At 51.8% G+C, this 25,087-nt stretch overlaps 1 protein-coding gene across 4 annotated transcripts in view; it reads left to right on the top strand.

The window, feature by feature from the left end:
* Positions 1 to 6,114, top strand: part of PLXNA1 (plexin A1) — a 104,535-nt gene extending 98,421 nt beyond the window's left edge. For all 4 annotated transcript variants that reach the window (XM_072044559.1, XM_038185761.2, XM_072044557.1 and 1 more), the window contains exon 32: positions 1,687 to 6,114. In XM_072044559.1, coding sequence (XP_071900660.1) covers positions 1,687 to 1,782 — 96 coding nt within the window. In that variant the 3' untranslated portion in view covers positions 1,783 to 6,114. The remainder of the gene's footprint in view (positions 1 to 1,686) is intronic.
* Positions 6,115 to 25,087: the final 18,973 nt, after the last annotated feature.

Here is a 25,087-nt window from a genome sequence, read left to right as displayed (position 1 = left end):
GGGTGATGGTTTGGCCACCAAGGGCTTGTACAACAGCTCCGTGGCTACCATGAGAGGCGATGCAGAGCAGTTTGGAGGATCTAGATCAGCCATCATCCCTCAGCCATCAGGTGCTTGCTTCCTCTAGGCTAAAATTCCCCAATTCTTAAACAAATCTTAGGTGAAAGCAGGGAGGGGACCGCGTGGCACTAAGGAGCTGCTCTTTAGGGACACAGGTCCTCCTTCTGCCCGCTAACTGCAGCCTGACATCTGTTGAGTGTCTTGCTCTCCGAGCATCACAAGTGTGTTCACAGCTCTCAGGAACTTCTTTTATTATTTGTAATGGGATTAATAAATCGCAGCTGTTCCCTTTGTTTGTTTTCATTCATTAAGCACAATTATATGCAGCCCGATTGCACCCTCTTTGATGCAAAATGGGAGAGAATAATTTTTCCTGTTGTTCAGTGCAATAATATGCTGTCATTGGCTGTGAATGAAAATCATAATTAATTTTCATTTGGGTACTTGCATCTTGGTAATCAGTGGTCCTGGCTCCTTGCAGCAGGTGACAAACCTGGGTCTTGTCTCTCTGCTCGGTGTTTCCTTTTGCTGTACTGATTCCCTCAGGGTGGAATAAAAGAGGAGCAGGTAGCTGCGGGGGCAGGCGGTGAATCCTCCAGCACCTTAGGATCTCATGGCACAAAGCTGTCTTGTTGGGAGAGGCAGAAAATGGGAATAAACCCCTGTTGAGCTTCTTCGACCAACCTCATCTGATACCAGCTCAGCCACCTTTAAGGCAGGCGGGGTTTGGGTTTCTGCAGGAGGGTGTCACCGTGTTGGTGTCCCCGATGGCAGGATTTGTGGCAGCCTGGGAGCTCTCGCAGGGCTGCCAGCCCGCGGGCGCTGCAGCGGCGCTCAATCAAAGGGAGCTGATTCCCCATTAAGCAGGTACCTGTAGGGCTCCTGATGGACTTTGCCTGCCTCCTAGTAAGTCTATTAATTATCCAACAGTTTGTTTCCAATTATGCGGCCAATGAAATGGTTAATCAAGTCCCCTTTGACGGATGCCTTGATATTTAATTGCAAAAAAAAAAAAACTTGCTCTCTCAACTGGCTCACCCGAGGAGATGAGATCTCTGTCAGCTTTCGTGTTTTTTTTTTTTTTTCCATCGGCTTTTCTGCTCTGCTGGCATGGTGTTAGTGAGACGAGACTCGTGACGGCTGTGGGGCTGCTGCCCTCAGCGTTACGCTCCGAGCCCTCCTCTCCACCCTCTCCTCCAGCCCTCCGGGGACCTGCGGGCATGGCCGTGTCCCTGGGGGCGAGGGGACCGTCACCACCACCCTGTGATCTGCAGGAGGTTGTTCAGAGGAAGGGCTTTTGGTCGGTGAAGCCATCCTCTCGTGGTCCTGCCATAGTGAGACAGGACCATCCCAGCGAGGCAGGCTTTGCTCCGGCCACTCCATCACTGCAGCGTCCATCCCACACTGCTGCTAGCCCTGGGGAAACATCAGCGGGGTTTTTTGGAGGCAACCAGAGCTTCCTCGGTGTGTCACCTCCAGCCCTGTTAGGCACAGGAACCAACCCGTGCTGCCTCTCGTGGTTCCCCATCCCTGTGCGCCCTTCCCCGCGCCGCAGACGGGGAGCGCGGAGCCACTTGGGGTGCGAGGGCCTCTCCTCACCCTCTCCTCTCCCCTCTTCTCCCACAGATTTTAGCCGCGTTAGAGAAGGACGAGCAGGCCAGGAGGCAGCGGCTGAGGAGCAAGCTGGAGCAGGCGATCGACACAATGGCCTTAAGCAGCTGAAGAGGCGGCGGCACGGTGCCAGCTTCCCGAGCGGCGGCGGCGGCAGGAGTGGGGCCAGCGAGCGGCAGCCGCGGGCAGGACACTTCGGGGCTGGGGACCGGGCGCTTCCCACCGCCCAACAAGGAAACCTCGCCCGCCAGCAGGGGAAAATCAAAAAAATAAATCAAAAAGCATCCCGACGACAGCAGCCACAAGGATAAAACACCCCCTCCCTCTACGCACACCCCGATGCAACCGGGACGCGGCAGAGACCTTGCAAAGGGGGCGGCCGAGGAGGAGGAGGAGGAAGGAGCCGCGTGCCCCATGGACCCGCTGGGACCCCCGGGGACCCCCTGCCCCGGGCAGAGCCCCCCTGAGCCCGCGGGGAAGGAGGGTCGGGACCGTGGGGCTTTCTAGGACGGCGTTTGGATGTTGTTGTTACTTCGGTGGAGGGAGGGGGGTGGGCTCCTGTTTGTACTGTACTTGACTTGCTCTCCCCCCCTCGCCCCCCAGCTGTCTGCCCCCTCTCCTCCTCCCCCTGTCTCTTTTTCTGTCTCTCCCCCCCCCCCTTCTCTCTCTCTCTCTTTCTCTCTCTCTCTGGCCTTCTGCCACTAGTGTTAACTGCTATATTTGCACAATTTACACGAGACAAAATTTTTAATTTAAAGAAAGGAAAAAAAAATATAACAAAAAATGGGAGGGGAAAAAAAAAAAGATTCTAAATTTTGCAACAAACTAACAAAAAAAAAACGGTTTTAAAAAATAAGCTAAAGGACTGATGCTGGGGAGATTTGGGGGTGGGGGCAATAGGGGTGGGCAGGAAAGGGAGAAATCCTGAGCTTTGATATTTCTTAAAATACGTCCTGTGCCATGTTTTATTTGAATGTTGTTTAGTGCAAAAAAAAAAAAAGAGAAAAAAAATGAAAAAAAAATGAAAAAAAAAAAATGAAAACAAGAAAAAAAGTGGGAGTTTCGTTAGCTGAGTAGACGCTCTTATTTAAATGCTGCTTGAGTGGTTCCGGAGGCTACGACCTGGCTGAGGGAGACCAGAGAGGAGGGAAGGTGCCGAGGTCGGTGTTTCTGTTCCTGGGGATGGCTGAGGGATGACCTGTGCTGTCTCGGTGTCTGCGAGGGGCTCTGGGTGCTTTTCGGGTGGCGGATGGCTGCGGGTGATCCAGGGCACTCGGGAGGGGACCTGGAGAACCAACCAGCCTGGGTGTTTGTTTTTTTCTCCGGGTGTTTGGCTTTTCCCTGGGTGTTTGGCTTTTTCCTATTGCCTTCCTGCGAGCCACCCACAGCATCAGCGGCTTGGCTTCAGGGTTGGTTCCTCGGAGGGAGAAGGCAGGGACAGGACTGAAATTTTGACTGCATGGTTAACAACTTTTCCTTTTTTTTTATATATATTATTATTATTTTATGCGGGGGGTTCATGTTGTTTTTTTGTGCTGCCCCAAGGAAGGCACCAGGGTTGGATCATGGCAATCTGCAGGAGCTCTGCGGGGCTTGCCCCTGCTGGAGCAGCAGCCTGGGCAGGCAGGATGCGACCCTGGGGCAGGGACAGCCGAAGGAGCCGGATCCCAGGGGGCTGTGTCTGGGTGAGGAGGAAGAGGCAGGGCGGGGAGGAAGCTCCTCTGCTTCTGGCCTTGCTTCAAGACCGGCTTGTGGCTGGAGCTGGGCACCAGCCCATGGAGGGACCAAACCGGGGTTGTCCTCTGCTCTCCTGCCCTGGGCAGCCCAGGCTGGTGCAGGGTTCCCCACCCCACGTTTACCTTCTTCTCTCTCTCTTTTTTCCTTCTTTCTCCCCCATTCTCACCCTGTCTCCCCTCCGCCGCCTCCGCCCTACCCGCGGTTCGTGCCTGCTGGCGTTTCACGGGGACAGCCGGGCTCTCGCCCCTTCCGGACGCCAGATCCACACGCTTCTCTGCTTTCCTCAAACAAAAAGGTGCCCAGCGCTGCCCCAACTCAGAGCAGGCGACCGAAACCTTCCAAAAACCGAGCAAAAACCATCTCCTTTTCTGTCCCGAGAGCTCCTGCTGCTGCCCGGGCCGAGCGGAGGGGACTGCGCTCGGCCAGAAGTGGGTGAGCGCAGAAATCAAACCGGGCAGGGGCCCACCTGGTTTCTGCCCATTCCCATAAACCGCAAGTTAGGGGGTGGGGGGGGAGAGGGAGAAATAATGAAGTTTTTAATTAAAACAAAAAAAAAAAAATAAAAGTGTGTATATATATATATGTGGTTACAATCTAATTCTCGTGCCCCAGTGGGGTGCTGTATAGTTAACTGAAGGAGAATCAAACTGATATAAATATGAAATGAATTTACACAGCCAGTTAAAAAAAAAAAAAAAAGGATAAAAAAAAAAAAAGGATACCAAATGGTCTGGAAGAAATTTCCAAGCATTTCTCACCATGCAGTACAATCGTTTGAAGCCTGCACATCTCTCATTATGTTGTAATTTTGTTTGGTTTGGTTTTGTTTTAATAAGGAGGGAAAGGAGAAGATGCTGATTAAAACCAACAACAACAACAACAAAAAAACCAACCACAACAGCAAAAATATTTTAAAAAGAAGTAATAATTGTTTCCCAAACCTACGAACCCCGAGCTGTCGCTGGATTTCTGAGAGCTGTGGGCTGTTGCATGACTGTGCTAGATTTTAGTCTGAGTTGATCTTTTTAAGAAACCGAAAAAAAAAAAAGAAAAACATAAAAAAACTGCAAGTGTTGAATACTAGAGGTTTGTTTAGACCTGTTACCTATTTTTTTCTTCTTTAAATTTGAAGTTAATTTGTCACTTTCTTGTCCAAAAGAAAACAAACAAAAGACTTCAGTGGTTTACACCTCCGGTGTGGTACGCGGAGAGCCTTAAAGGACAGCTGTGAGCCAGCTTCCCCGGGCACCTCGGTGGGACAAAACCCCTGGGGGTTCCCTGGGAGGTCCGTGGCAGAAATCTCTGCCCAAATGGTGCTGTGATGTGCAGGTGGTGCCACGGCCGGGCTGGGTGCAGGAGCCCTGCGAGGTTGGCCAAAGGCTCTCACCTGTGCCACGAGGATGGCACCCAGCGGTGGTGTCCCCGTGATCCCATGGGAGGGGAGCGGCTGCTTGGACGTCTCCATCCGAAAGTGGCTCGGGTCCTGCTGCTGCAGTGGTAAGAGCATCTGGGGGTGCTTCGGTGGCTGCTACGGAGCTGAGCGCGTAGTTTTGGTACTTATTAGGTGGTGGTGGGACCCTCACTGTTGCTGGTTGGAGAGGATGGAGGTTTTTGTTTCTGAGAGCATCCCCAGGTGGCTTTCTTGGCCCTGGTTTGGACCTGGGAGCTTGCTGGGGGGCTGTGCCGAGCAGGGTGGCAGTGTCACAGCATCACCAGCCTCTCAGGGCTCCTCTTGCTGCCTGGTGGCTCCCCGCACCTTCCCCAGGGCTGCAGGAGGGAGCCAGGTTCCCCTCACCCAGCCCGGTGTCCCCAACCCCATGGCAATGAGGCAGAGCCTGCGGTGTGTTCCTGGGGATGGGCTCTCCTTGTCTTCCTCCCGGGGGTTTGCTCCACCCGAGGAACCCCTCCAAGGGGCAGTGGGTCCCTCAGGGTCCCCTTGCTGCCGGTTCCGGGTGCCTCTGTCGCGGAGGGCCGCGTTTGGGGGCGCGTTGCAGTGCCACCCGCAGCCCCCGGCGCTCCTTGGTGCTACCTTTGCCTTTCACGTGATGCCCAGCGTCCTTAATCCTGCAGGCAGCCTGCCCTCGCTTCTTGCCCCTGCCCGGGGAAGAGAAAGGTGGGGAGAGGCCGAGAAGCATCCTCCGTGGGGTGTTCCTCACTGGTGGCACCCCGTGTGCCCCCTGGCCTGCGTTTTGGGGAGGGAGCCGGGAGGAGGCGAGACCCTGCCCGCAGCCAGCAGGTCCCTGCCTGCCCCTGCTTCCCACATTGCCTTTTCAGTCTGAGGTTCCCAAAAAACGCAGCCCAGCCTGGAAGTGTCCCTGGGCCGCTTGTCCCCATCCTGTCCCTCAGAACGGGGAGCAGGGGACGGGTGGTGGGGTCCCCAGAGCCTCACCCGGCCCTGACCAAAGCGCACAACGAGCTGTCCTTTAAGAAAGCGGGGCAGGGGGTGGAGGGAACTAATGTGAACCCAGCGAAAGGCAGAGGATTTTAATAGTTTTAAACAATTAAATGGGCAGAGAAAAAATAAATAAATCCGGAGTCCTAATTAATTTTCTGTGATTGTTTCAGACTTGAAGCAACAGGCCAGCGCGGCTGGTCGCACGCCCTTTGATCGTGTAAATATCCTGCTATTTCCTATTTTAATGTTCTTCAGATTTAGTACTTGTAAATAAACACACGCATCAAGGAGAGATTAAACATTTTTGCTAACGCCGGTGTCTGGCCTGTGTTTCTGGGGCGGTGCAGACGGGAGGAGTGTGCCCCAAAATGGCACAGGGCCATGCTGGTATCGTGGGGTGCGCCCTGGGGACCAGGTCCCCAAGTGGCTCAAAGCCCAAAGGGGGGATCTGGCACGGGGGGTACACAGGTCGGGGGGCTGGGATGTGCGGCCCTGCTGTGTGGGGTCGGGGCCGTGGCTTTGCCCAGCATGAGAACCAAAATCCCACCAACTAAGCTGCTTTTTTCCTGTTTTCTTTGAGCTGTCCCCTCCTGGGACCAATCTCTGGAGAAGTTTGGGTGGCTGCAAGATCACAAACGCGTCTTTTGTCTGCGTTTACCGTGTGTATAAACTGGATGGGTTTTGTTTGTCTCTTGTGGTTTTCCTGCTCTCCAGCATCGAGGCCGTTGGCAGCAAGCGTTGGACCTGCGCTATTTTAGCTGTGCTGCCACTGAAGCAATGACTGTTTTGATCTTTTTCCCATCTTAAAAAAAAAAAAAAAAAAAGGTTTTCTTTAACCAATCTTTCACAATCTTTCAAATACTTAAGGAAATCCTGTTTGTATTGACGTTTGTTCAAATTTGGATGGGTTTAACTGCAGGCTGGGAGCTGCTGCTGGAAGCTGCACATCGGGCAGGTGGGTGCCTCTGCACAGGAGCTGGGCTGAAGTCACACTCTCTAAATGTTTCCATTCCAACATGCATCTTGGATGATTTGAGCCCACTTGGAGGTGACGTTTGGCAGATCCACAAGTGATTTCTGCAGGGTTTGGTGCTTTAATCCTATGCTTTCTCCCCCCCCCCCCCCCCTTCCTTTTTATTGTTTCCTCTGCTGTTTTACTGGGGAAAAAAAAAAAAACACTTTAAAAACCTTACTGGTTGACAAAATAAATGAATAGCTAATATTTCACCATCTCTGGGATGTTCTTCAATACCAATCGCTCTGTTTTTTTTTTCCAAGGAGCAAGAGCTGCTGGCACGAAGCCAGGGCCTCCACCGACAGCTACGAATGTCTTTGTTTGCCTCCCGAGTTCCAGTGCCGAGCTAAGCAGAAAAAGATTATCAGGGCCTGCGAATGATTGTGTAATCCACAAATGCACTTTATTTGATTAAATGATAAAAGGCGAACCTCCCTGTGCCGCCCTGCTGCCAGAGGCAGCGGCAATCTGGCAAAGCCTTGGCCTTCATCCACCGCACGTGGCTGCCCCTCGAGGGCTGGAGGCCCCGAGCTGTGCGGTGCCACCTCGCCCTGGGTGGCTCCAGGTGAGTGGCACGTCCCCAGCCCCTCGTGGTTTGGGACCTCGAAACCCTACACACATCTTTTTGGGGTCGGAAGGGCTCAGCTGGGGCTTTCTGCACAAGTCGTTTTTCCCTGCAGCATCGCCGCTGTCTTGCACTTTCCCCTTGGACCTCGTTGTCTTCTCTAGCTCCACGGGGATGCTCTCCTGCCTTTGGGTGTCTCACCCTGGATCCCTTCATTTCTCTCTCTAAGTGTAGTGAGGGCCAGGACATGCAAATGGAAGAGCTGATGCTATGGAAAGCACTGGGCTCGGTGCTGCGCATCACCTTGGGACGCACCTCTTGGGCCCCATGATCTGCAGCATAGGGATGTGTCATACCCATATCCTGGAGAACACACTCTTGGATCTCAGGGGATGTCAGGTTGGATGGGGTTTTGGGCAGCCTGGTCTACTGGGAGCTGTCCCTGCTCAGGGCAGGGGGTTGGCACCTGCTGATCAACCCAAACCATTCAATGGGCCATGTGCCCATGGGGCAAGGTCCATCCCAAACAATGCTCCTCCTGCCTTGGTGGGTTTGGCTCCAGAAAGTTGAGAGGGTTTGACCTGGAGATTAACTCCTCCTTACCTGCCATCCCCCTCCACACACTTGTTTTCTTCTTGTGAGCACTGATGTGATCAGATCTATATATATATGTATATGCACATAAGAGATATATACGTATATAGTATATATATAAAATGTATAATTATGCATATAATGTAGCATCAATTAAAACCCAGCTAAAGCATTAGCATGGGACGCGGGTGGCAGGCAGTGTGCAGGGCTCACATGTCCCATGGGGAAGATCAGAGCAGCTTCACGTGGCCCTGGGAGGAGAAGGATGCGATGGGGGGTTGCTTCCTGCACGGAGGTGATGATTAAGTTTCTTCTGAGCTGCGGGGAAAAATAAAAATAAAATCCATAAATTGAGAAGGCAGTGAGGGCTGAGCAGAGCAATACCCCACCTCCTCACCCTGCCTGGACTAATGAAAATCGCAGCCATGCTGGGAAGTGATTGGTTTATGTTTGTTCTTTGCTTTAAATGTAGTGGTAAAAAGCCCACAGTTTGGGGCTTGGATTGGAGGTGAGATTATTAGGAGGTAGCAGGTGATGGCTGATGTGCGTTAATGTGCCAAGAGCTGCCAGAGCTTCTCTTAAAAAAAAATATTAAAAGAATAAAAAAGGCAAATTATTGCTTCAGGAAAATGACCATCTCCCCCGGTGGAAACAGAGCAGGGGGAGGGGGAAAATTGATTTACCCTGAATTTTATGGCATTGGATTGACAGCTCTGGAAACATGAGCTGTGCCCCTGTGGAGCAGGGGGGGGCTGGCTGGGTGACATGCTCCTGGGCACTGCCGGCTGCCTCTTTTCGGGGGCTGCCCCTTTGTTGAGGTTGGAGACCGTGACCGTGGCTCTCGGCCACGTCTCGACCGTGACTGTCAAGAGTGATTTGTCCATGTGGTGAAGTGGTCGGGAAACGTGGCTGTTGGCATCTCCCCATCCCTCTGGTCCCTGATGGCTTCAGCCTCCACAATGTGGCTGGCACGGGTGGCCACCAAGGTCACCCCAGGGTGCTGAGGGCGCCCCACTCCTCAGGGGGCTCTGAAGATGGTGGCCGTGTGCCTTTGCACATCCTATTTCTCGGTGTCTTTCCCAGCATTAATGCTGTCGCGGCGGGCTTGGACCGGCCTTCCCCTCCCTCTGCTGGAAAGAAGCAGAAATGTCCAATGTCCTCCCCAGGACATGGATGGGGCCGGGGGACTCGTGGTGTACCCCAGGTGCTGGTGGTGTCCCCGGCTCTGTTCTGCAGCCGTGGTGCCACCACCAAGGAGGCTCCTGGTAAGTGATGGGGAGCAGCGTAGGGTTATTTCTTGCCTCTCCCCTATCACAAAGGATCCTGATGCACATTGCAAAAGGGACCAGTAGTTCACAGCCCCCACAAACCATCCCAGTGAGGGAAACCGAAGCACGAGACCTTGTTTTGCCCAGGGTCATGCAGAAGGGTGCGGCAGGGAAGAAATCAGTCATGACCCATGCTGAAATCTCTCAGAACCAGGCTTTCATTGCAGTACCAAATGCCGGGGCCACTTTGGCTGTCACAGCATCCTGAGCTCGAGTTTTATTTCTTCCACAACTGGATTTATTTATTTATATATATTTTTTTATGAACGAAATTCTCCCTTCGCAGCTCCTATTCTCTCAGGGGCTCTTCCACTCAGCGGTAGCCCAATTTCCTTTTATAGCTCGTACAATGACTGTCCTAATTACAATTAAGACCGGGAACGCTCTAATCAAATCTTTTACTATTCTAGACAAACTCAGAAAATGAGTAAAATTAGTGACACATGGCAAAAAAAAAAAAAAAAAAAAAAATTGGTGGGGGGGGGGGGGAAGTGCGTGAGCTGGTGGGAATGCAGATTGGGCATTGAAGAGGGCAGCAGGATTTCGATGCTCGTCTGCAGCCACTGAATCAGCCCCCAAACCAAAATGGGGTTAAGGCAGAGCAGTGAGGAGTGAACAGTGGGGTCACTGGGGCAGAAGGAAGGCGGTGAGTAAATAACAAGCACAGAGAGGAGCTGGCGTCTGCCACGGCTTGAGTGCGGGGCTGGAGGGGTTTTGCTGCAACGGGAAGTCATGGGGTGGTTATTTTATGTTTTCTGAAGGGCTGGATGCTCTATCAGGTCTCACAGCTCTGATTTAGCTGGGGAAATCAGGGGTGTTGAGGCGCCGAGGTTTGGCCTCCCATGTGTTTGTGTTTGGGAAATGATGGCAAAGGAGGACTCATGGCTTCGCTTCGTGGCACCATGCTCCCAGACCTCCTGCAGAGGTAGGGAGGCAGAACCAAGGAGTTAAGCCCTTTTTGTATCTCGCCACTTATTTGGGGTTACAGCTCCTGTTAGGGGTCGTGCCCAAACAGCCTTACACCACGGGGCCGATCCTGTGTCCCCACTCGATTCGGTTCAGTGGCAGCACCACAAAGGAGCCGATTGCTCTTCCCCCTCCTCTCCCCCACTCTCCGTCTTTATTACTTTGTCAAAGTACTTTCGAGCATAATACTTATGTTTTATAGGTCTGAAGCACGAGATTATTCAATTTGCTTTATAGGCCCAGTTTGATAAATCCACTTGGATGTGGTAATTGAACTGCGCGGCCTGGAGAGGAGGGAGCTTCTGCAGGGGCTTCAGCCTCTGGCTGCTGCCGATGGGAGCCCGGGCAGGAGGCAGGGAATCCTGGTGGGATTTGCAGGGCAGGAGCCACGTGGGGGCCAGGCAGTTCTGTGGACAGAACATGGGGAAAATGTTAATTCCTCGTTGCTCTTCTTCTTCTGTTCTTTCTGGCCCACCCAAGCCCCAAGGGCCGTTGAGCTGTCAGGGCCCAAATTGAAATTACAAATTGCACTGAGAGCGGGAGGGTGGCCAGGAGTTCAGCGTGACCATGACCAGGAAATTTTAAATGCCTTCAGGAGCAGCATTTGATAATTTGTCCCTGCCCTGTCTGAGCCAGTGGCAGCAGGATTTCTTAATAACTTCCAAAGGAGCTGGGGCTGCAGGCAGGCTCCCTGGGCAGAGGAAACCTCCTGGAAGGGGTTTGGCACCTTTCTGTGGCAAGGGGGCATCTCCACCTTCACTGCAGAGGCAGAAGAAAGTGCCTTGAGGAAAGTATTGATGCTTGAGGACTGCTCCAAGGCAGGAAGAGGGTCTTGGTCGTGAACCCCATGTTTGCAAGGCTTTTGGAAGCCCAAACATCTCCCTCTCACCCATCCCACCCTCCTTTGGGAAGATTTGAATCAAAGTTTTGAGCTTTATACTTATTGAAAAGTAATACATCACAGTGCCTGTGACAGCAGGGACTTGGTATGAGGACCCAAGAAACCATTCCCAGCCTCCTGCTACTTGATGTACTTGATGTCTGGCTCCTCTTCTGAAGTTTGCTAATTGGGCTTGTTCCTGGCATCAGATGAACCTGCCTTGGCAGACCAGGTGTCTTCCAACCCAGCAGTGGCACCAGCTCTCAGAGGGGCAGCTTTCCCCAAAAGCATATGGTAGGAAAGCTGGAACCAGTCCCTCTATTTGAAGAAGAGCTCATCTGCTGGTAAACACCTCCTAAGTTACTGCTCTTACACTGCAGGAATGCTCAGGGCTCATTGAAGTGCCACAAGTGCAGGGACCTTGCTCACATCTGGGCCTCATCTCTGGGGGCACCTTGGCTAGGTTGAAGGCTGCTGTGCTGGCCTTGAATTGGGCTCTTTAATCCGAAAGCTGTTAGAATTTTCCTCTTGCTGTTCAATCAAGAAAATATATATATATATATACACACTTAATGTTCCACTGGAAGTGATATTGATCCTATGTGACACCGAATGTTTTGCAAAGCCTCGGAAAATGTTGGGAATGTCAATAATTCTTTGTTTTGCTGCTTGAGAGATTTGGTTTCGGGTAAAAAGATGCTAGTTTTTCAGATGAGAACTTTGAAAAGTGTTGCAGCCAAGTCCAGCAAGGACCTCGCTAGACAGAGCTGTCAGGTGCGGAGAGGCACCCGTCTCCTGATTTCTGCCTGCTCTGAGAATCTGCACCCTGCTTTTTGCCCCCATAAAGTGTGTTTGGAAGGCAGGGTTTAGGAGACAGCCCTGTCTGCTGGTCTGACCAGCATGGAGGCCAGCCCTTTCTGCTTGTACCTGCTGGCTGTGGTGAGGGGAGGTGACACGAGGAGCAGCTGGGACGTGCACCCACAGCTTTACATCCTCACTAGCCCACCGTAGCCTGGCTTTGCGTGGCATCTGGAGGATGGATGAGACTGTCAGCCCATTGCTTCTGCTGGAGAAGTTGCCCTTCTTTTCCTCTTTTAGACTTCATCCCCCAGGGCTGTTAATGCAGCTTTTCCCAGAAGGGCTAAATTTAAAGCAAATGGAAGCATATTGTATTTTTGGCTCTGGTAGGTAGAGCTGTATAACACCCTGTGCTCATTACTGCTTTCTCTCTCTCTCTTTCTGTGCAGAGTGTATATCATAGGCTGTCATTGTATTTAAATAATAAAGCAGAACCAGGATTATTTTGTACACTTTTTTCTCCTCTCTGATCTCCCCATTGAAAAATGCATGGAAAGCAACAGATGTTTCGACTTTGTAGCTTGAACCTTCTCAGCTGTTTGAAGATTTGATGTAAAGGTCTTTGAACATCAGTTTCAGAGGAGACTCTCTTAGTAACAGTTGCCATGCAAAATTCATAATTAATGAAGATTTCAGGGTTATGGTGAGTTTTAAAAATGTTATTTCGTTATTATTATTATTTTGCACAGTTCTTAATAAGCTTGGAGAAGCAGCACCATCCAACTGGAAGAAGCAGCCCCAGCAGCAGCCTGGTGCGGTGGCATTGCTCGGGGTGCCTCCTCCAGGCTGCTCGGCTCGGTGGCAGCCAGCCCAGCTCTCTGCTTGGCCAGGAGCGATGTGGGTGCTGATTTGGGCAGGATCTGCTGAAAGGCACCCTGTAATTGGGGTTCAGGCACTCACCTGGGCCTGCTGTATGAAAGCAAGGCGCTGATGTGACTCGGAGGGCTGGATTACCCTCTAGTGGCTGCAGTTTACATCAGAGGAGGGAAGCGTGCTCCTTGCAGATGTGCTTACCATGCACTCGATGCTCCTGGCTGAAGAGCAGAGGGCGAGCCAGGGGCTGTAGGGGAGCAGACACAAGTCCTGTAGGAAATCTGAGGTGCAGAGCGATGCAGATACTTGGGCTAACTGCAGTGCAACACCTGCTGCATGACTGCTGGCACTGGGCAGGATGCTTTTGGGAGCACTTGCTGGTGGGATGGGGCGAGCAGTCACGCTCCTGTGGCCACCACACCAGAGCAACTCTTCTGAGTAACATTTGGGTGTGTTGGGTATAGACATCTGCATCACCATGTTCAAAAAATGGGGCTCGGGCTGTGATTTGGCTTCCTCTTGGACTCTTTTGGCTTTCTCATGTTGCCACCAGGCAGCTGCTCCAGGCGTCTCTGCGGTGGGGCGATCCCTTCCCTGCCATGCCATGGGATGCAGCACCCACCCCAAACTTTTCCACTGGGTCCACCCTCTGTTAATGCTCTAGGGACATTTGGGCTTATGACCAAGTAGCAATCCCCTGGTTTCAAGGCAGGACAGGAAGGATTTTGTGGCGTACTTCGCATCAAGCTAGCTGGTCCGCAGGCGTGCGCAGGCAGCTCTGGTTGTGCTGGTGACACTGACTGTCCCCAACATCCCCTGGGAGAGGCAGAGGCTCGGCAGTGTCAGCACTGGCCAGTGACACTCAGCTGCCACCAGCAAGCCACCACTGGCTGCCGTAGCAGAGGCATCAAGTCATGCATTTAATTGGTGTCTATTGGATTTTTTTTCCTGCAGCTACAGCTCGTGCCACTTCTTGTGACATCCACGAGAAGCGGTGATGTGGGTTTGTTTGTGCGTCTGACTCAGGGGGGGTTCTCCACGCCAGCATCTGACCCCTTCCCCCCATCCTGACGGCTGTTTTTCTGTGTCACTGGGCTGCAGTAAGAGGACACTTTCGGGTCGTGGGGTTGCGGGTTGGGCAGAGGAAAGAGAGCCCAGCCTGTGGGGCAGCCTGAGGGATGTGCCACTCTCCTTGCTGCTGGTGCCCCAGGATGTTGTGGCAAAGCTGTCCTCCAGCACAGGAGCTGCAGCTGGGCCTCCGTCGTGTCACCGCCGTGTCACCGTGTGCCCCAGCTGCTGGACGAGCTTCAGTGGCTGCAGGGACAGAGAGGGCAGGCTGGGTGGCACTTGTCCAGGTGCTGTTGTGCTGGATTTTCTGCCTGTTGCTGGAAAGGGCAAAGTGTTGGAGGCTCTGGGTGTGGGTAGACAAGCTGGGACCTAACGGAGCTTCTCCCTCCAGCACTGATAATCCATTTCTCCATCCTATCAGAGAGGACTGGGCTGGAAATGTCTGAAATGAACACCTGAGGTTTTGAGGCATTTCAGAAGCTAAATCCACATTTCTCAGCTGGCCCTGGTCTCTAGAGTAAGTGGAATCAGCCCCCACAACAAGAACCCCATGGCTTTAAGTTGGGAGGTTGGTTACTTCTGCTCAGCTCCTGCACTGGGCTTCCCAGCCCCGTGTTTCCAGAAGAAAGAGGAGAGAGGCTTGAATTGGAGAGGCTGGGGCTGGCTCCTTGCTGTGCCTGTGTGCCTGCTAGCCTGCTCATCAGGGCTCTGGGCATTGTGCTCGCCCTGCTGTCCTTCAGGGAACACAACGCAATAGATGGTGACAGCCCACAGAGCTGTCAGACCCAGCCCGTCATCCTCAGCCAACGCAGTGCAGGCCTCTGGGGCTTGCTGCCCACCCGCCCGACCCCCTGGCTGGGCTGTGTGCATGTGAGGGGCGTCCTGGTAGCTTGTCCTGCTCCTCTCCCAACTGGTAATTCACCTCCTTGTGCAGACATCTCGTTATCCTCCTGGGAACCTCCTCCCTTTCCTCCCATCCTTCCCTTGGATTCATCTCTGCAGCGGTGCTGGGCTCCAGCCTGAGCAGAAAGTGCTGGTGGCGTGGGCTGAGGTGTGGTGAAGGGCAAGGGGGCTTCCTGCAGGAGCTCAGCTCCTGTCCAGGCACTTTTGGGGGATGTCAGAGGCCAGGAACTGCTCCCAGGGAGCAGCTGGAGTGAAGCTGATCCGATGTTGGGAATGGAGAGAAGAGTGCACTCATGTTTAGCAAGTTTTGTTGGGGGAAAGAAAGGAAAAAAAAAAAAAAAGGAAAAAAAGCCATGTTGCATTTTATACACTTCATTTTTATTGACATTTATTTGTAATACCATGAAGAAACACCTCTGTAAACCGAAACGGCCCGCATTCCTGGAGCTGGGGCAGCCACCTCCAGCCACGTATGGCAAGAAAGCCCCGCTCCTCTTGCACCCCTTACCCCTTTCCATCCCATCTCTGCCTCTCAAACCCAAACCCAGCTCCGTGGGAAGGGAAGGGGGGATCCTCTCCGTCCTGGCAGTGGCCACCCACCCCTCTGCAGCGCTGCGCCAGCCCTGTCTGACCCCGTCTCCCATAACCTGCCGTGGCAGACGCGGCCTCGCAGCCCCGACGGGCTCCGTGCTCGGCAGAGGGGAACGGCTCCGGACTCTAATCCGAGCCGACAGATTGAGGGCACACGCGCCCGTGGTGCAAGCGGCGGAGAAGGGCAGGGGAAGGGGAGGGAGTGTGGGTAGGGTGGGCAGGAGGGAGGTGAGGGATCTGAGGGGATGTGTGGGGACTGTCCCCTCTCTGTGGGGCTGCTGGAGGTGCTGGGGATGGTGAGGGATGTCACCCAGCGCGATGGGTGGGCTGGCTCTGGGCTGGGACGTGGTGTTGTGGGGCTGCATCCTGTGCAGTTCGCTCAGCTGTTGTGGTTCGGGGTCCTGAGACCCTGCCAGAGCTGAGGGAGGTGGAAGGGAGTCTCCTTTGGGTGAGGAGCAAGGGGTGTGAGTGCCGGCAGCCCTAGGGGTCAGAGCACTGGGGCTAACCTGTCTGATCCCACACCGAGCTACTGAAGTGTGCAGGCAGCAAGCAGGGGAGTGGGAACTTCTATGGCTAAATTTCCCCTGCAGCCAGCCCTGGTGTGTTTTACCAGCCTGGGCTTCATCTGCAGCCAAACCAGGGATGCTGACACCCACAGCCCGGCAGGTGATGGATGAGCAAGGGCTGTGCTCATCCCCAGGTGCTGTCAGGGTGCTGGCTCCCAGGGGCAGGTGCTGGGCCAGGTGCTGCACTGAGGGGCTTTGGCGTGTGCCACAGGTGGGCATGCAGCAAGGTGCTTTCAGTGGGATGGCAAAGGATTTTGGTTAAGTCCCCTGAGGAGCAGAGCAAATATGGGCATGTCAGAAAGGCAACGGCTTCCCTGGACCTGGGGTGTTTGTGTGCCGTGCCGTGGGTGCTGCTTGCAGCTCGTAAGGCTCCTTGGTTCAGGTCTGGGCTGCAGTGTGGAGGTTTTCGCTGGTATCATAGCACACAGGGGACAAATAATACGGAGCAGAGGAAGGCACAGGGATATAAAAACAATCCCCTCAGCAAATGGAGGGCCATGGCACATCAATTTCTTTCTGCAGTGTCTGGTGGTTGTTGCAGGAAGACGCGGTGCAGCCACCTCACCAAAAGACCCCCCTGGCTTTGTGGTACCTGGGTCTCCCCATGGCAAAGAGACAACAGGAGGTAAGATGAGCTGTTTGCTCCCTGTGGGCCCCTGGGGGTGCTGGTAACTCCTCATTTTGCTTTGGCTGGAGATGGCTCACTGCTCTTTCATCCCAGCTAGGCTGATATTAAGAAAACCTTGAATGGCTCTGAAGGCATCTGCTCCTAGCTGGTATTTCTTGGACACATCTGAACTGTACTACTCATACAGACACCTAAACTCTTTCCCTGCTTGCCATGAGGGCACAGAGGTGTCTGCAGTCCCCACAGCTCCAGGGACCCTGCTCCTCACGCCTGGATTTCCAAAGGCGATATCTCCATGGGGTTACAAATGTGGGGAGAGGGGCCAGGAACTGCACAGCCCCAAGGGCTGGGCTGCTCTGTTGCAAATCCTGTTAGTGGTGAAGAGGGATGAGAGGGAGAGAAGTGTGGAAAGAGAATCAGCTCTAGACAGAATATATGTATTTTTTTGCCTGCTCCCCGGGAGACTTTTGAGAGTCTCAGAGCAGCATTTCACATAGTTACTCAAGTGGAACTGCTCTGAATAAATAGTTGCATTTCAGCAGTGGAGATTTAAAACCCAGGTCTTGGCAATTTCTGGCTGCTGAAAATCCCTTGGTATTTTTCAGAGTAGTGGGTGTGTTAACCTCAGTACCTTGGCCAAATTCCCAGCTGGGAACCACCTCATAAAATCCCTTTCATACTCCTAGCAGGCTCCATCTTAAAAATCTTTCCTTCCACCCCCCCTTTTTTTTCCTCCTCCTCGTTTGCCCCAGCTGCCTCACTGCTCTGGTGAGGCGTAATTCTGAGTTTAGGCATGTTTCTAGCTAGTTGATATATTTTTAGCACTGGTGTCATCCTTCCACTGCTTTTCCCTTTCTTTACAGTTAGGATGGAGAGAGTAATCGCATCTCCTTCAGCCAAGAAAACAAAAAGTTTGTGTCCCCTCTTAGGTCACTTCCTACTCATAGGTTATCCAGGCAGGATTTCATTGTTTCTGTTGTTGTCCTTGAGAGTGGGTGACCTGTTTGTTGCTGTCCCCTTCCCTCCCAGCCCTCTGCTGCTGCACCACCAGATCCCAGCCTGGCTCTACATCGCCTGGGCTCTAAGCCTCCTCCTCTGTACCATAGCAAGTCACTTCTCATTGTGCCACTGCATCAAACGATTCACTAACGTGCAGATTTTCCTTTACCAAGGAGATATTATCAGAAAAATAAGACAAAAATGATAAAAGTCCCTGTTCAGAATAGTCCAGCATCCCCCAGCCCACCCTTGTCTTTCCTTCTTCCCTCACACACCGGGTTGGCAGCTGCTCAGATTTATTTTTCATTCTTCTTACTTCGTGGTGCTGCATTTTCTGTTCTCCACCTCCTTTCTGATGGATTTATCAGAGCCCTTGACCCCATTCCTGTCATACCACAGGCTACTTCCACCAGGACTTTGGGCTGGGGGCTACCTGGGTGCCCCATCACTTGATCACAGGCAGATCTTGGTTCCCCACTTCCCTTTCAGCTGTGGTAAGAACATTTTCCATGTTGGTTACGCAGCCTAGTTCGTATGTTTACAATTATTGTCCCTGTCCAGAGCTGCCGAGAAGAATTCATTTAGTCTTGGGGCCTCACCTAGACTTTCTGTGAACTCTTGTTCCCTGTCCTGCATCACAGCACTGCTTGTTCTGTCTTTATTATCTTTGTGTTTGTATGGCTGGAGAACCTTTCACTATTTGTTTTAATATCCTTCCCAAGGTCTAACTCAGTTTGACTTCTGGCATTTCTCACTCTATCTCTCCACTTCACAGCCCCTACAAACCTTCCTTCTCTGCTGCTTAATCATTTTCCTTTCTGTGCTCTTTCCTTACTACGTTTATCCCTCTTACCATATTAATTCCAGCAAGTTAGGAGCTGCTCCTTGTGTATTTTTTCCACCTTTGGGATGCAGTCTCCACGGAGTTTTTCACTTGGTTTAAGGAAGCTTGAACCTCCCTTTTATATCCAAGACATGGGTTTGCCCTTTTGAAACCAGGAACCTTTAGGCGACATTCTGCTCTTGTTTATCTGTCTGCTCTGGTTAAAATATGTCAAAATACAGCATAAGTTTAAAATAAGTCACCCTGTCCAAGGTTATTTTCCAGTTCCAGCCCTTCCATGGTGTTCTTATCACTCATCAATGTTGAGTCTAAAACAGTCTCCCTTCTTGGTGCTACACCTACTGTTGCTGTTCCACTTTTTGACCATGGTAACTTGGGTATCTGGACCCTACTGTTTCAGATTTTTTTGTTTTTGTTTTTGGTCTTCATTTGCCCAGTTAGTCTCCCACAGTAAGTATTTTTCTGATAGTTTCTCTCTTTCTAATGGTGTTAACAGGAATTTCCATGTCCATTCAAACCCATTCCTGCTGCTCCAGGGAGGTCTTTCATCACTTTCCTAACAGAGCTGCTTTTATCTCCGTTGTCCAAGTGATGCTGACCCTAAATGATCTTCCTCTATTCTCTCATATGTCTTCATCCATCATGTTGGTGAGGACGTCGCTGCCTTGCCACTTCCCTGGTCCCACTTGTCTTGAGGGGAGCAAAGCCCTGCCAGTTTTATTGCTTGTCCTGGTTTCTGTCACCTCTACAGCACCAGGGTCAAGCTGGGCAATAGCAACACAGTTTTCTTCTCTTCTTCAGCCTCCTTGTGGCTCAGTCTGCTGAGCCACGCTCAGTCTGCTGACAAACCTCTGGAGCTGCCCATCCTATCCCACCAAATCCCCAGCTGGCGATGCCTCACTGGTGTGATCCTCTGATGACCATGAGCCTGAAGCCAGCAGCTCCTGCTGCTCGTACAGCTCCTGCTTGCCCTCAGCAGCTGTGCAGAAACATGCTTTCCTCTGAACCTTTTCCATAATTAACTTCTTTTTTTCTTTCTTCTTCTTTTCTGTAGCATATTGTCGGTGTCTTCTGGTCTCTGAGCCTCCTGGGAGCCCGAGGAGGATACATGAGTTGATTTCTTCTGGAAGGGGGATGAGCAGCCTCCAACTTGCCAGCCCAGGTGGATTATCTTGTCCTTTTGGTTTTAATAAGCTGTGCAAGACTAAAGAGTGACTATGGATTAGGCTTTTTTTCCCCCTTGAATTTATTTTGGCACATAATTGGAGTAAGAACAAAGGATGCTGGGTCCTTGTGCGCCACTGCCTTTCACACTGGCACTGGTAGGAAACCTATTAGCAAATCTGGCCAGCGGATAGAGACCAAGGGGTTTGTGGTTTTGAGGGACTTACATGTTGTTAAACATTTTGCAGTGTTTGAGCTGTTTGTATGTGTTGGGCTTGTTTTCTTCCCCTTCCCTTCCACTTCATCTTCACTGTCTCCCTCACCACAAACCTGATTTTGAAAGTACATGCACTTATTAATTTATGAGCTGTGGTCAGTGCTGTGGGAAGAGAGACCGGGAGGGAAAGGGGTTTGTGCACGTGGCAGGGCCATAATGAGATCAGGGATGGAGGAGGCTCTGCGTGTGGACTCCTGCTTTTGCTGAGATACTTGATCCTCAAAAGAATGAATACAGCACATGACAGCTTCAGCTCCCCAGCAGCTTAATATTTCTACGGATGATTGATGGCACTCTGTACAGGACCTTCCTACATACGGGTGGGCAAGTCTAGACCACAAATATCCCGTGTTTGTGGCTGATAACAGGGGCTAGAGGAGGACACAGGAGGAGAGCAAGACCCTGATGCTCTCCTCCACTTCCCAGGGCAGCAGTGACCACAGCCTGGGGCAGGACAGAGCAGAGCTGCCCCTTCCTGCTGCTCCTGCCCAGCCCATGAGGCTGCAGCCCGTTGGGGTGACTTGGCAGGGGATACACGTCCCCTCTGCTCCCAGCTGGAGGCCACAGCACTGGCAGGTACAGGCACTGCCTCCCGCGTGGATAATTGCATTTGCCTTAGCTAAAAAGCAAAAGATAAGAAAACCGACGGAAGGCAGAAGCGTTATCCTGATTTTACATACTGTTTGCATCTGGTGGCATTTTTACTGTAGCCCTACTGGAACTTTGCAAACAAGATCGATTTTCTCGTTTAACCCTTTGCCCCAGTGCTCAGCGCAGAAGCAGGTTTTGCTTCTCACAACCCCGTGGTGCCCTGGTTTACAGCAGCCTCTGAATATGCAGTCTGTGAGTAAGGAGGTGTTCGTGCTGGGTTGTCGTTCGTGGCTCCTCCAAGAGCCAAGCTTGCCAGCCTGTTACTGCAAAGCTGTTCAGGAACGTGGCAGCGCTGGACAAACAGGGCTTGTGGTTGAAGGGCTTCTCGGGGGAGCTCAGCGGCTTCTAGTAGAAAAAGCGCAATTAGCGCTCGGGCATCTGGGATGTGTTAGGACTCCTTTGACACATGGAGAATCATATGGATTTTTCCAACGAGATGTAGAAACAAAAAAGACAGGTCATCATCTGGCCTTTCTGATCTCAACATGCATCCCATTAACTAAGGGAAAAAATGTTGCAGGGAATTCGTGAGTTGGCTCAGTTGCGTGTGGGAAAAGATAGAAGTCGGGGAGGGGGGGAAGCACCACGTTAAATGTAACCCCCATATGCCCATTTAGGATTTAATAAGAGAGTTACCACATCGCTGGTAAGTGACAGCTGGTTATTGGAAGCATACGCTGAAGCTGTGGATGATCTGAAGGCAAAGCTGATGCTTAGCTATTCATACACCCGTACATCTGCCTTTAATAATGACTTTTAATTTTGTTAACATGCATTAACGAGCTTATTAAATCAAAATAAAATGGGAATCTTACTCTTAATGCAACCACACAAAAAGGACCCAACCCTAAACCCTGCCTCTCTGGCTCTAGCCCATGGTTTCCTGGGTAAAAATGTTTCCAAGGGTAGGTTTAACCCAGCATGTCATTCTGGCAGATTCACGACGATTTTATTTCCTCTCTCTACCCTTTCTACCTTTTTTTAAACTGCGCATTTCCTTGCTTAGCCCCCTCTAGAGCTGTATGTGTATGGGGCACAGCATGGGCGGGAAGTTCAGCCCAATTCGAAGTTGTTCGATCTAAAAAGCAGGCAGCGAGCATCATTTCGACTGACTCTCTCAGCAGAGGCGGCACTTCTGGCCTCTCTAGATGAGTGAGGGATCTACACCAGCTCTTCAGGCTGAAACATTCTGGGGCTGTGAAGGAGAAAAAGGCCGGACTCGGCAGTGTGGGCTCCGTTGTGTTTTCTGCTTTTAATAATAACAGGCTGCGATGCTTTTAGCATGGTGGGAGGGTCCGCTAGCCCATTGTGTGGGATGAGCACTGCCAGCATGCTGCTGCATTTGCAGACAGATTTGCTTGGATTGGGTTGAACCTCTGTTTTTCTACGCCAGCCTAGGTGTTTGAGCCAATGCATTTGCACGGCGTGGTGGAGGCAGCGCTCTCAGATGGCTGCTGGTGGCCACCATGTGGGCAGGAGGCAGGTGATGGCTCTCCAGCAATCGGTGCTGCCAGAGAGGGAAGGAGGGCCGTGCCAGAGCCTTCATCTTCCTCTCCCACTGCACCTCCAGCTTCCCCATGGCAATACTCACTGCCTCTCATGGGCAGATGTGTCGGTGTGAAACCTGCTCGTGGCTGTGGCAGAAGGTGTTGGTGAGTGCCCCTGCTCCCTCCCGGGCATGCTTGGGGTTTGGCTTGAAAGATGAATTGGTTTCTTTGGCCACAGTTTGTTGGGTTTTCTAGACTGCCCCTTATCCCTCTGCAGTCTGGAGTGTTCAGCCAGTGGCTCTCCCCCTGAGGGGCAGGCTGTATGGACTCGAGGTCAGGGTGCTGCCTTGCAATCATGCATACATTAAAAACCACTGTTATAACCAGCTGGTTACTTCACATACTGAAATGCCTTTTGGTTAACTAGTCTTAATGCAGAGAAAGAGCGGGATGCTGACCTCAGCAATCCTTGCCTTAGCTCCTCATCCTGACACCGTGTCCTGTAGATGATGTCCTGCTCCTGCCGTGCCCCATCCCGGTGACAGCCGCTAACGTGGGCAGAGCCAGCACTACCGAGGTGTGCGTGGAGCTGCTGGCCTCGTTGGTCCCTACTTCCGTCTAACCAGCAGAGCGGAGAAATTGCCTGTTACCTCAGGTCGATTTTTCATGCACTCCTAAATTGCTTTGTATTGACACGCTGTCAGAAATGGATTGTCACATTAACCCAGCCAGAGCTGGGCTGGGGTTTGCAAGGGCCGATCGCTTTATAGGTTCGTGGTGGGCTGGGGGAATAATGGGGTGCCTGGGGGGCTCTCCCTTTCCTTGGCCTCCTCTTGGGTTTGAAGAGGTGTTTTGCAGCACTTTCTAGAAGTTATTTATGATGAAGTAGTGTCAGCAAAGGGGGAGGCTTGCTCTATCCTCCTCTCGTTGGACTTTTCTTCTCCCCAGTGATTAGATCATAAAAGTGACTCACAAGGCTGGTGGTTCCTCACCATGGCTATGTGGTCTGAGTCATGAGCTCTGCTCCCCAGTGAAGGTAGGTGACTGAAAGCACGGATCCCAAGGTTTAAAGGATATGGGTCCTACTCTACTCTCTTTGCTTCCTCACCTGGCTGTCCCTTCATGCTCTTCACAGTATTGCTACACCTTCCGTCTGCCGTATGTCAGATACACACAGAGACCAGGAGCTGTAAAGTTGGGTTGCACCAGAGGAAAACCACTGGTGACTGAGAAGGTGAGTGAAAGGAAGTGGGAGGGATGGACTCACCTTTCCCCATGAGTCAGCCTGCAGAGAGACTCCCATTTCTTCCAGCCAATTTTTTAGGTGACATGTAATTTCTAGAGCTTCCCCTCCCTACCCCTTATGACCTATTGCATTTTTCTAATAAGATTGCACCTCAGAGATTAGCAAATATCTTTTTCAGAGATTAGCAAATATCTTTTGAAGTCAGAGCATATGCCACCCACTCCACCATCCCTGTCTGTCCTGTGGCTAAGAAAAAAAACACTCCAGCCCTATGAGAGCTGGCAGAACACAGCCTGTGAGGCCAGAGCTGCAGACAGCTCTCATGCAAGGGGATCTTCCCCTCCGTGATGAATTTGAAAAAGTTCCTGGGTTGTGCTCCCACATCCCCTGACTGAGCTAGGGAGGTGATGGTGTCTCCTGATGGACAAGAGGCTTGTAGGATTCATGGAGGTTCACGTGGGAATGGTGTAGCTGGGCAGCAGGCTTCTCATGTGGTTGCTTTGTTTGTGCCTTCCTCTGTCTTCTCCATGACTGCAAGGACGGGTCTGTTGTCCCATCTCACAAGATCTGTGAAGAAATGTCTGTTTGAAAGAGGTACGTTTTACACCAAGCAGAAAGTAACTTCAGGGGTCTAGTTTGGCTCCTCAGAAGCCCTGTTCTGCTGCCTCTCAATGTAGCTGCCCATATATCCATATTCCTGATCCTCCCTGAAGATTTGTCTGCACTTTGCCAGATCTACCTATGATTTCACTGTGCTTAGCTTATGTTCAAGCAACACCAGAATAATCTGGGCATGGGTATCTCTCTCACTGGCAGAGCCCAGTTCATGAGGTCTTCTCTGGGTACAGCTGAGATGTTAGGGTCTGCATGGGCAGAGAAATGTTTGTGACTCCTACCACATAGTTTAGCAGCTGGAGCCCTCTTCCTACAATCTCTTCTCTCTCTGAGAGAGACTTGAACCCACGGCTCCCTCCCCAAGAGACCCTCCTGGTTATCAGGGCATTCTGTGTGTAAGGTGGCAGGGGAGCCTGCTCAGTCTCTGCCATTTGAGCTTTTCCACTTTGTAAGAAATGATTAAACATTATTTAATCCCCAGATTGCAGAGGGGGAGTAAAAAGAAGTAGGACTTCCAGCCTGCAAGTGGGAGAGAGGTATTCCAGTGAACACTTATCTCAATTAAGCTATGGAGTCATCTCTCCTCCCCCTCTCCTCTCTCTCTCTTCAGCCCAATGAATATTTACTCATTTCATGCATGGTGGAAGAGACTGAGATTCATAATATGAGCACGCTCAACTAATCTCAAACTTCTGTGCAGTGCTTGAGGTCTTTTCTCCATTTCCTTCAGCTCCCAGAACAGGGGAGGACCTCGTCCCTCACCACTGCAGCACCCTTTAATGGACCATCTCCTCCTCTGGACCCCTGCTCCCTATTTTGCCCAGTTTTGCATTTCTGGGCAATCAGGATTGTAGGTTTCTTGTTGTGCAAGAAATATCTGGGTGGTGATGGGAGAACTGCCCCCGGTCACTCCTGCCATGAGCCTTCCCTCTCCGCCTCCACCCGAACATCTCCGTCCTTTTCTACGCCTGACACCACTACCTTATCACAGCTGAAAAGCATCCTTTCTTTATGGAACAGTCCCTGCCATTCCCCCGCTGGATTTGTCTATCTCCTTTCATTTTTTAGCTGTTCAGCCTTTTCTTCTCATTCCTGTGTACCCTCCCCCCGATCCATCAGGCTTCTCCCGAGCCCTGAAGTGTTGTGACTGGGGCTGACTGACAGCGCTTCGTGCCTGACACACGTCTCTGGGATGCAGCCCGGGATGTGTATGCGAGAGCGAAGCT

This window comes from Anas platyrhynchos, chromosome 13 (genome assembly GCF_047663525.1).
Source record: "Anas platyrhynchos isolate ZD024472 breed Pekin duck chromosome 13, IASCAAS_PekinDuck_T2T, whole genome shotgun sequence".
Lineage (NCBI taxonomy): Eukaryota > Metazoa > Chordata > Aves > Anseriformes > Anatidae > Anas > Anas platyrhynchos.
This window is presented reverse-complemented; position numbering and strand designations above follow the sequence as displayed.